Source organism: Biomphalaria glabrata, chromosome 13, assembly GCF_947242115.1.
Source record: "Biomphalaria glabrata chromosome 13, xgBioGlab47.1, whole genome shotgun sequence".
In the NCBI taxonomy this organism is placed as follows: domain Eukaryota; kingdom Metazoa; phylum Mollusca; class Gastropoda; family Planorbidae; genus Biomphalaria; species Biomphalaria glabrata.
Window position 1 is genome coordinate 25,849,139 of NC_074723.1, and position 12,147 is coordinate 25,861,285.

Below are 12,147 nucleotides of genomic sequence, written 5' to 3' on the forward strand. Positions count from 1 at the left end.
CATTTGCAATGTCTTCCCAGTCTCATACATGGTCTGGATGTTGCATGTACTGATGGTGGTGGTGGTCCTGGTAGAGATGATGGTCTTCTGCCTGTCTGCTTCCAGATGACTCTGGCTTTCAACGACATGCGTCATGAGCCTTCCAGCGGGAGGTCCATCTTCTTCCAGGTCTATGAATTCTGTTGATTTGTTATTTGGTAATTTATTAGCTAGTCTTTTTTTTTACAGTAGGGTAGCTAGCCCTATGCCCAACCCTCTTCCTTTCTCAGCCGGGCTTGGGACCATCCTATGGTGGAGTTCTCTTAAAATGCTATTTTAAAAATACTCGAATATGAGTGTGCATTTTAAGACTTATAGAATAATGCATAAATTTATTAAAAATTTAAAAAGTTCAAATTATAGCTTAACTTTTTTTTAATTACTTGGTAAAATTGATAGTTTAATTTAGTATCCTTGACATTGTTTATTTTATCATGAAAATACATATGAATTCACAAGAAATAGATTAGTTAAGCCAAATTAGTGTTATTAATTAAATGAACACACGAAATCAAACTTTAACCAACCTCATCAAGAAAAACAACTAAAGTTTGACCCAAATGAAGAATAACAAAAGACTATTAAAAAAAACACTTTTTTTTAAAGAATATACTCAACCAAAACAAGGTTACAAAGACAGTTTGTGTGGAAACACAAACTCAAAATCGTCCCCTGAAGTAGTCTAACCAGGCAGGTAAAAAGGCAGGTTTCAATATTTTCAGGAACAATATCAGAATGAAATTCTATCAAAGGCAAATGACAGAGAAGAGTGAAGAAAGATGGTTGACAGATCTTGTATGGTGCCCCAACGGCCCAGCAGACCAAGGGATAGGTGAAAGTGAAGTTAGATGTGAACCTGGCCTAACTGATGTCTTATAATGATTATCTAATTGTTTTGTAAAGGGTCAATCTCTTATTCAAAGCCTCATGAAAAAAACATGTCAGTAAAAAAAAAAAAATTCCTTTAGTTAAGAGTTTCATAGTTGCAGTGCAGCGATAATATGAAAACCTACTTATTAATTGTTTTTTAAAATTATGTTCCATTTTTATAATAATAATAATAATAATCTTTAATGTCCGTATGGAAATTTATCTTACGATTTGTGCATTACACCAAACTAAAAACATTATAACTATAAGAAACCAAAGTGTACATTCACACCAGACTCACTCATAATTTACATGTGACAAAGTTTATACCAGATTGTTCTTATTTAATGATTTGATCGCCAGGGGAACAAAAGAGTGTTTGTGTCTGTTTGTCTTGTATCTCTTTTGTGATGGTAAAATCACAAAATCCTGACACAAAGGGTGATTCTTTATTTCGAGGATCTTGTTAGCTTTTTTATAGATGTTTGTCTCAAAACATACTAACAGATTTTTTCTTGTAAATGTAGTAGTTAATATGACAGAACTTACTTAACTTAGTGATACAATTGTAAAAAAAATTTGCAAAAATGTGTTAAAAATATGGTAAATAGTACTCTCCCTTACTAAATAGCCTCCTGGGTTTGTTACTATTAATAGTGAATAGTTGTAAAAATGTTTTTTTTAATGAAAAAACTGCTTACATATTTGATTTTTAAAAATTAGATTTTTCGCTTTCAGAAAAGAAAAAAGTACCCGTTGCATCAGAACTTTGAATGGTCTAAATATCTTTTCTAGTTTACGAGATCTGAACGGGACAACGGCCAGACAAACCGCGCAAAACTAATAGCATCTTTTCCCCTTTAGGGGGCCGCTAAAAAAACACCTAGGCAACACTATTGTTTGGTAATTATTGAAGAATGAAATGGGTAAAACATTTCTTAGAATTAAATTGCTATTGGACCAGTTGTCTGTCAACCCTATTTAATGGCAAATATATTTAACAGAAAAAACTAGTTGACCTAGCTATGGCCTCCTTCAGTCGCTAAGCGACAATGGATCACCTCATGGAAATGAGATGAATACCTGGGCTTTACCTGTGGTCAAAACAATGTCGCCCACACATCAGTATACAAAGGAACGGCAAGTGCCGACTGACCTAGGTACATAAAGTAGATATAGCATTTTTAAAATTTGATCAACATTGTAGAAGTTTACAGATTTAACAAAGAAGCACAAAACAGATGAAGCTCACTGTAACTAAGTTGCTTATTACATTTGCGAAATTAAAGTTTAAAGAAGGATGATGTAGTATCCATTCTTGTCATTGTTTAATATAAGATTTTATTTTATTTTTATTTTAGGCACATCGGCACAATTTAGGCCATGTCGTGCCTGTTTAATACATAAACACCATTCTTGTCATTGTTGAATACATAAACACCATTATAATAAAATACCATGAGTCTAGAATCCTATAAATGTCCAGCATTATGCTAACAGCAAAAAAAGACATTATTATCAATAAAAAACATTTTTGCATTACCTAGTTTTCTTTTGATAATTTCAGTCATTCCAACTAGTTCTCTATTTCCAGATGCAATCAAAGCTTTTTCTTGTAAAATCTCTTTCACATTTGCAGCTATATGTTTAAATACATCCTCATGAGCTTCTTTGAGCGCAATTTGTGTTGTAAGTAAATCCTGGTGACTTTCATATAATTTACGAACTGTTTCAGCTGTTATTGAATGAAGTTGTTCTTGTCCTAACTTTGTACAAAATAATACAAAAAAATAGTTCATATTTTTCACTATCAACAGAATAATTTTAAAAAATATAGAACAGCAATTTAATTATATTTTATAAATGCTTTGTAAAACTACTTGAAGCATATATATTTCACAACAGAATAGCATTTACTTCTTTAATTCTAAAACTTCACAAATTCTAAATTGATCATATATATTTTAAGATATGTATGCAGTTATGTTTCAACATAAGATATAGAAATTTAAAAAAGGCTAGAAATCAGTATTAGTAAATCAACATTTAGAGATAGCAATCATGCACAGCAGTTGTAGTGTCCCAGACATAATCATTTAAAATGCATTTATTTTGCATATACTGTATTTTCACATATATAACCACATAAGCATATGGCCCTTATGGCCCTTGCACTAATTACATTACATAAAAACAAAATCAAACAAACCGCACCTTTATATACCCCATATGTGAAGAGTCAATTTATGACCAAATGCTGCTGCCAACATGCTGCACTTATTGAAAGACTGAATATGATACAAGTTTTGAATAGCTTCACTATCTATAGCAAGGACATTGACATTAGTGAGACAAGCAATTGATTGCGGATGTATTGCATACATTGAGTCTATACATTTTAACATTACCAGTAAGGGCAAATTAGTTTAGTTGCTTACTTACTTGTCACTACTGATTACTGGTATATTAAAGATTCTCTGCCACATCAGTACTATTTGTTTTTTTGAGATGTTCATAAAGCTTTCCAATGTACTTTCACAACCACACAGCAAACTATAGGAGTTATAAAGACCCACTGGTATGTCCATGGTTTCCATTATGCTATGTTAATGAGTAAAATAAATTTGTAAACCCCCACACCATTGTATACCACGCATAGCTGCCATTTGTTTGTAAAAACGTGTCTTATCATCATCTTTCCTTTGCATACCTCATGGAACATAGGGCCTCAGTTAAAACAAACCACTCTCCACGGTCTCTTGCTAGTTTTTTTTTAATGGCTTCCCAGCTCTCTCCTGTCCTCTTGGCTTCATCTAGTATACTGCGTCGCCATGTTCTTTTTGGTTTTCCTCTGTGTCTTGTTCCCTGGGGGTTCCACTCTAAGGCCTGTCTACTTCTGTTGTTATCTTTTCTAAGGGTGTGACCAATCCATCTCCACTTCCTCTCTAAGATCTGCACCTCTATATTTTTCTGTTCACTCATCTCCCACAGTTAGGTGTTTTCTACTTGTATAGCCCACAGGTTATAAGCGTGAAAATACAGTAATACAAAAAAGCAAGCACATTGAAAATACAACTAAAATGGTTAAATATGAAGACAAATCATCAATGTTTGTGTCCATATTTTAAGAGAAACATGGAAATGATACCACTGTTTGTAGTTATAATTATCTTTCTGACAAACCTAATACACTTTAATGCAACAAGACTCTTTGAATGACAAAAAAATATTGTTTAGGATAAAAAAACACTGATGACAAAGTGTGGCCACCTTGTAGTCGATTCTTGCATTCACAGGAATGCAAATGGAGTGTATGCAGAAGAACTGTAGCAGAATCATGTCTAGTTTCATAGCACTATTGGTGCAGCATTATAATGAAATCGCTGCAGCATATTGATATTGTTGACTGATATACCTGCTAGCATGCATTGCAGTAGTCAAGGCAGGAGAGTATAAATGTATAAATGCCACACTTTTTTGTTGACTATATTGTCAAATACAGTCGGATCTGGCAGCTGCAGAGTTGACTTATGTGTGGGTCAAAAGAGTCAAAGAAAACTCCAGGATTGTGAACTATGTGGACAAAAGGAACCTAGCAGTTCTTGAAAGATAGGGTTCTAAACTTTCTTCTTTTGTCATGTTGTTTCTAGTGCCAATCTTGATTATTTCTGTCTTATCTTCATTCATCATAAGCTTATTCAATTGAAAATTCCTCTTCCTGGAAGAAATAAAGAAAATGATGGAGGGTAGAATTAACACAAATGGATATGCTCTCACTAAAATTTCAAGAAAAGATATGTCCCACCATATAACCGGACACAACAGAATGACTCTATGACTCCTAATGCTATCACTATTCTTGAATACATTTTACAATGTTCTTTTGCTTGAGTTTAGGTCTGAATTCATGTTCGATTGAGCCTTTTGGTACATTCTTGTTAATGTAGTATCATTCTTTTGTTCATTTATGAATTCTGCATTATTCAATTCTTGTAATTCAGTCATATGTTCATTTGATTCTTTCGACATTTTGTCTATGACAGGGGTTCTCAGCTTGTGGGTTGTGACCCCTTTGGGGGATCGAATGACCATTTGTCAGGGGTCGCTCAAGACCATCGAAAATTTTTGTTTTTAGTCCATTTATCATTAACATTTTTTTTTGTCCTTTATAACAAGCATATTTCTACCATAGTTTATATACATTTTCATTTGTAAGAACAAAACAAATGGACATTACTCATATTGATATTTATTTTGACAATAATGAAACGCTGTTGAACTTTTATTTAATAAAATAAAGTGAGATTGACATATTGAGGAAGAGAGATATTTTATCAGAGGATAAAGAATAAACTTTGAGTTAGTGAGTGTAACATCATTGTTTAAAGGTAGACATGTTTTTTCCATTGTTAGTTACAACTTTGTACTGAGTTTGATGAGTTCAACATGTTCTGCTATTTCACACTGATGAGACTTAGTATTCGAGAGGCAAAGCTCTAAAAAGTTTTTTGTTATTTTAATATTTGAGAAGTTGTTTCTTTTTTTTTTACTAGAAAGCAAAAATAAAGAAAATAGCCAACCTGAATAATTAGATGTTTCAATGTAAGTATCAAATACATTGTGCCTCGATTTGTTTGGAAATATCAGTTCATCCGATTGAAACTTCAAATAAAACTGGATGAAATTAAAACATATCTTGCCAACTTTATCTGCTTTCTATGAGGAAAATAGACATTGAATCTGACAGACCGACTACAATGGTAATTTATGGAAAGAACATTTGCAAAAGAGTGCAAATCTGTATGACATCCTGTTAACACTTTCTAAAAGTCAAAGTAGAAGATGTTCTGGAGACATCTCAAGAAGAGTTTACTGAGGTCATCAAAAGTGATGCAGCTAAAAATGATTGCTTTTCAATGTCAGTTACACAATTCTAGATATTGTGTTTGCAACCATATCGCATTTTGAGATTGTGTTGTGCCTTCTTCGTCCATTTCTAACAGTAGGCTTATATCTTTGCGAAGCAGGGTTTTTCAGCCTGTTAGTCATTTAAATAGAGAAGTAGACTTGATGCTGAAGATGACACATATTGTACTATTACAAAGACTCCCACAAGAATTCAACCTTCGCACTAACGTTGGTGTATTTACACATTTGTAGCAATGTAGTTTGCATTATTTAATATCATCCTCCATGTTTCGACATAATTATAAAATTGTCACACAAATATGCACATGGATATGGTGAACACGCAATAGAAAACTTAATAAATGCAAGTCATAAAGACAAACATTTTGTTAGCATTTTAATTAAAAAACACATTTATTTTACACTAATTGCAATTGCATAAAGCTTTTGCTATTTTCAAATTCTAACAATGAAAATACATGCCTCATAAATCAGATAAATACATTACGATAACGACTTTAAAACATTAGCAAATTTTCATTTACCTATTATCCAAAAAAAAAAAAATACTGTTGGGGGTCGCTGCCTAGTGAGGAATTGTATATGGTGTCACGGCACTAAAAAGGTTGAGAACCGCTGGTCTGTGACATTGCATTGTCTTCTTTTATTTATGAATTCATTTGTCTCAGTTGTATTTTCTTGTTTATTATTTGTATCTTCTTTCGTTGCTTCTTGTATCTTGTTACATTCATCTTTCACATATTGTGACTTTATGTTTTCATTTAAAAATTCATCTAAATTTTCTTCTGCTTCAATTCTCGTTAACCTTGATGTGTGAAAATACTCAATAACTTCCCATAGTCTCATTCTTTCTTCATAATCTTTTATATGTGAAATTGCATCTATTTGTGTTCTTTTCTTTTGTAGCTTTCATCTTTCTCGTTCTATTTCTCTTTCTTTCTGTTGTCTTTTTTATTCTATTTCATTTCTTTTTTCTTTCATTCTTCTTTCTTCCAATGCGATTCTGGTTTCTGCCATTTCTCTTTCTTCCTGTCGTCTCTTTGCTTCCATTTTTCTTTGTTCCTGTAGTCTTTTTTCTTCCATTTCTCTTTGTTCCTGTCATTTTTTTCTTCTTTTTCATTTTTGTTTTCTTCCTCTTTTTCTCTCTCAGCTAATTTATTGTGACACCATCTACGTCATTTATGTGAAGGAATAATGAGTTTTTGTGCTAAAGTCGCAATCTCTTTCAATAGTTCTATTCTTGAATACATGTTACAATGTTCTTTTGATTGATGAATAGATGAGCTTGAATTGAAGTACAAAAAATGTTGTACTATTTATGAAGATGCTGTGTCATGTGCCATACGACCAAAACTTAAAAATAAATTAAAGCTACTACTGGAGCTGTAAATCTATAAATATTGTGTAGTTATGCAGTATCAGGCAAACAAACTTTATTTTACAGTAGAAGTACTACTCGATTTGTAGAGGTATAATGTAGACTAGTTGTGCCATGTCAAGCAAACAAAGAAGAAATATTATGATGATATGCCATGTCAGGCAAACGAGTGCAACTGGAGATAATAAATTGTAGTAACGAATAATATTCTCTTGTAGATCTAGTAATGTCGTGTCATATGACCAAACTTTTACTATGTAGTAGAAATGTTTCTACTGATGAATGCCAGTTAAGTAATACTGGTCTTATCTACTGTGCCAATAATCTTTAAAAAAATCTAGAGAATCAAAATGATTGACTCGATCTTAGATCTAGACTTTAGATAAGAAATCGATAAAATGATGTAAAAACTGACCTTATGACACAGTAGATCACTGATTCCAACTTGAAGAACGTTATAAATTGCAGAAGAATGAAACGATTTTCTGCAGGATCTCAAATGATCTTTGATAATCTTAAATTATCTTTGCCGGAAGTGCCAGGTGTCACAAGATCTTTAAATGGTGTCATATATGTGACAAGTTGCTCTTGATGAGGTATCAATGTCTCAAGATGTTCCTGTGAAGCTGGAGATTCTTATATATAGATATTATCTCTAGATCTAAATATTCTTAGAGATTCAAATAACGAAGAACCTTCACTTTAGATACAAAACTTTAATTCAGGAAATAGGAATTACTCACAATATACAAAATGTAAAAATAAAACTATATCAAATGAATATCTTCTTCCAAGCTCGTTAACAAATAAATTAAAACAAATATATTAATATTACAACTGAAATTTATGAAACTTGCATCTTTGAGTCCCATCTGACAACTCTTAGTCTACAACCTTTCTCTATGAAATCATCTCTACAACTGACGCTTAAAACCCGCTAATACCAATTGCATAATTCTCAGGCAAACCCACACATCAGAGTTCTTCTGTCTTTGAATAATCTAGAAAAAAAGGTGGAGCTAATTAATAAGGTTACTTTAGGGAAAAGTTAAATTTAGATGCAGCTAGACTGCTAAGTGACAGTGGAAACAGTGTAGCATATTTTGCATGAGTGTCCCCAACTAAGAGAGTTAAGGGGGGATGTGTCTGGACGGTCACTCGATCTGTATGGCGGTAATGAGGCATTACATCAGATGGCCCAGTTTCTTGCTAGAGCACTATGAAAGGATTAGTCCTTCCTATTCTGTTGCCAATTGAAGCTCATCTCAATTAGATTGGTTAGCAAAAATGTACAACCTTATCTAGGTATATCAAAGTCTGATAACTTTTGTCTGATGTGCAGTACTAAAAATGTTATCACCTTTACCAATCCCTTAATCTGTTGAACTGTTGGGGCATCACACAAGAACTGTCAACCATCTTTATCCATTCCTCTCTTTCCTTTACTTTAGATAGAAATTTATTCACTGACAGGCCTGCCCATTCTTTGATGTTGTGTTCCCATCACTTTCTCTGTCTTCCTCTTCTTCTTCCTGGTACTGTTCCCTGAAGAAAAGTCTTTGCAAGCCCTGAGGACCTTGTGATGTGGCCAAAGAGTTTGAGTTTACGTTTTTTGACAGTGGTTAATAAATATTTAAATAACACCACCATAAATCTTATTTTCAAGTGCTTAGTAGGTAATGTAAAAATCAATAGGATAATTTGCACATTATTTTGATAAATTTAGGAATGAAACAATTTCCACACAATAATGATTTCCTAGTTGATCTGCACAAAAACCTAGATAATCTGTAGAATAAATTATTTCTTTAGAGGTAACAAGTGTATGGTCCTCTTTTTCACTTTAACAAGTGCCTAGTAGGTAATGTACAATTTATATATCATCATTTAGGCAATGTGAAAAATGAAATAATTTTGTCCACAATACATAGATAATAGATATCTGCAATCTAGTGGTAATATCTTGTTACAATTATCTCTCCTAATCAGCACTTCTGTAACCAATGCTCAACACAACAGATCTGACTCAAGAACTTGAAAAGAGTTCGAAAATAATGTGGTACTTTAATGAGTCAATAAATAACATCCAAAATACAACACAATTGGAAACACAGAAATTGACTACAATGTACATCACCGTACTGCCATACTAAACTCTACTGTCTTTCTATCTCATCCTGGACTCATTCACTCAAGGACTCACTCCACTCACACTGGCTTCACGGCCGACTAAGAGTCTTAGGTCTCCTCGCTGTGCTGAAATGCAACTCCTTAAAACTCTGTCTCTGGTTCTCCCAAAGGCTTTTGATCATATCCTATAACACGGGTCATATTTCCTTGTACTAGTAGTACTGTCTCTTGTCCATTGAAAGCCATTGATGTGTCATTTGCCTGAGTCACGTGTGTCAGTAGGTTGCACACACATTAACCTTATTGCTCCGCCAATACAGTTACAACAATATAGATAGATACATACATACAGATATTTAACTTAATTTAATTTTCTTTATTATATATATGTTAAGTACCTGTACCTTTAAATCATTTAATGATTTTATTTGATCCATTGTTGCAGAAACCAGTTGGCTGACTGTTAGTTCAGTAAGTCTACGAAACTGAACTTGCTGAGTAGCATAACACATTGCTCGAGCTCTATTTCCAACTATTTGATAACTATTCCAGCTTGTTCCATCCATAGATTTTGTACAATCAGCTAAACTCTGGATGTTTAAAAAAATTTAATTAGTTAAGTGTATTTTGAAATTTAGTTTATATTAATATTGTAAATAAAATAAAATAATTTTGTTTAAAAATTTCTTACCATAGAACTGGTACATGGAAAAACAGGCCTTTCTTCAACCTCTAACTGACAGTTTAGCAGCTGTACTGAAAGCTTTCCCAATTCCTCTTCAGTTAGGTCTCCACATTTTTTCTTTAAATTATAAATTATCTAGGGTAATTTAAAGTAAAAAAAAAAAAAATTAGTGATCATGTAAGAGAAAACTTTAACAAGCAAAATATAAAAACTAGTCGACCAGCAGCGTAGCATAGGCCACTTTTTTGCAGGGCCGGCCTTAGGTGACCGCAGCGGGCCCTGCACTTTCATAGGACCCACGCTAATTCTAGGTGTATAAATTATTAAATTAAACCATTGTATAACTTATAACAGATTTCCCGCTTTACCAGGAGCTCCTGAAAATCTCCTAAAATTGAAAAATAAACAAAAAAGTCCTGGAAATATCCGGAAATTATTAAAATCTTAAACAATGAAATTAGCTTTCTTTCTAAAGGATTTAATACAAGGAAAAAAAATACACACACGCACGTCTTTGTTTTATTTTATTGTGCAATGAACGTGTGTTCAGCGCCCTAAATGACATTTCTCTCCAAGTAAACAAACTAAGTGTCATCATTTAGTGACCTCTAGACAGTGTCAATATGTCTTAACAATTTGCGTTAATCCATTCTGGCTTAAGAATGGTCAATGTCAATGTCTATCAATACATTGTCATGAATTAAACAAATAAGAAGTTGGGGGTGTTAAGTCTGTTGAGCCCTCCCTTTAAAGATACCCCTGGTCAGTGTCTACTATGCTAATATACACAGATCATTTCTATTTGAATCTACATTAAAATAAGTTTCTAGCTTACTATAGCTATTAAATATATCATTTCTATTTGTATCTACATTAAAATAAGTTCCTAGCTTACTAAGCTATTAAATATAATAATTATTAATAATATACTCTTGGTTTTAGGGTTGCAAGAAATCACTCTTGTAGGTGTGTTTTATGTCCAACCTCCTAATTGACATTTATGTCCAAGTTAGCAATCTTGGTAACAGCATAGATGTTTGCCCCCTAATTGAGACTTAACTCAATGTAAACAAACTTTATTACCCGGTCAACAGTGTAAAAGGTGTGGCTTGTGGTCCAGACCCTTGATTGACAACCTATCTCATAATAAACAAACTCATACCAGGTTAACCTTATAGAGGTATAGCTTGTAATCCAGCCCCCTAATAAAGTTCTTCTCCAAGTAAACAAACTCAGTTCTCTCATCTAGACAGTGTCAACACGTTGACATCTGGCTTAATGTGGTCAGCTGCCTATCTGTAAACTCAATGTTATGGACTAAACAAAGAAAAGGAGGTGGGGTTGCTCATATCTCTATCTCTGGAGATATACCCGCACATCCAGACAGATTATCAGTGTGACGTAGTTAAGGAATATTACATGTTTACTAGACCACTCAAAGGTCAAGACAAGTTTTTAAAATGTGCCAGACAAGTCACATCGCTTCTACGTTATAATAATGTGAATATATAATGTTAAGTTTTATTTCTATTTAGATTAACAAGCCTTGTCTTTGTACTAAAAGAGATTTGGTGCAAAGTCAAAGTTTATAGTTTAAAAACAAATTCTTTTATTTGAAACAAAAACGTTAATGTATTTCAGAACTGACATTATTGAATCTTGTCCACTTTATGAATATTGGTATATTTTTATTGATGTGGCGATTTAGTTTGACGACATTCGACGATTTCCTTCATTAAGTATTAAACTTCTTGTTCGACATCGTTTATCAGCGTCAACTACCTTTATATTGTTTGTCTTTCGCCTGTGTTATTTCAATATTTAAGTGTTACCTCCGTTTGGCGTATCTGGAAAAGACTTAACGCGGAGGCGCCTAACAATATTAAAGGGAAACTCTGATGGTTTTTCAAATTTGAGTTATTGACATATTTAAATTCTGTGTAAAAAGTTGTAATAGTAAACATTTTACCATTTTTTATTTAAATGCTTAGAAACATTTATATTTAATAAATCAGCTAGTAAATTCTTGACATCTCAAAAAAACGGGGTTCTATGAGATTTTGTTTTAAGCTAGTTCACACGTCACTTCCATCAACAATACTGAAAGAGAAAATAG

The 12,147-nt window shown here is 32.9% G+C and overlaps 1 protein-coding gene across 3 annotated transcripts in view; it reads right to left on the reverse strand.

Annotated features, from left to right (window-relative positions):
* The window catches only part of LOC106066227 (protein brambleberry-like), a 38,546-nt gene that overhangs the window by 21,234 nt on the left and 5,165 nt on the right, over positions 1 to 12,147 (reverse strand). For 2 of the 3 annotated variants that reach the window (XM_056008210.1, XM_056008212.1), the window contains exons 2-4: positions 10,038 to 10,166; positions 9,751 to 9,936; positions 2,453 to 2,675 (exon numbers count right to left, since the gene is read on the reverse strand). In XM_056008210.1, the coding sequence (XP_055864185.1) occupies positions 2,453 to 2,675; positions 9,751 to 9,936; positions 10,038 to 10,166 (538 nt within the window). The remainder of the gene's footprint in view (positions 1 to 2,452; positions 2,676 to 9,750; positions 9,937 to 10,037; positions 10,167 to 12,147) is intronic. The other variant, XM_056008211.1, reaches the window with a different exon arrangement.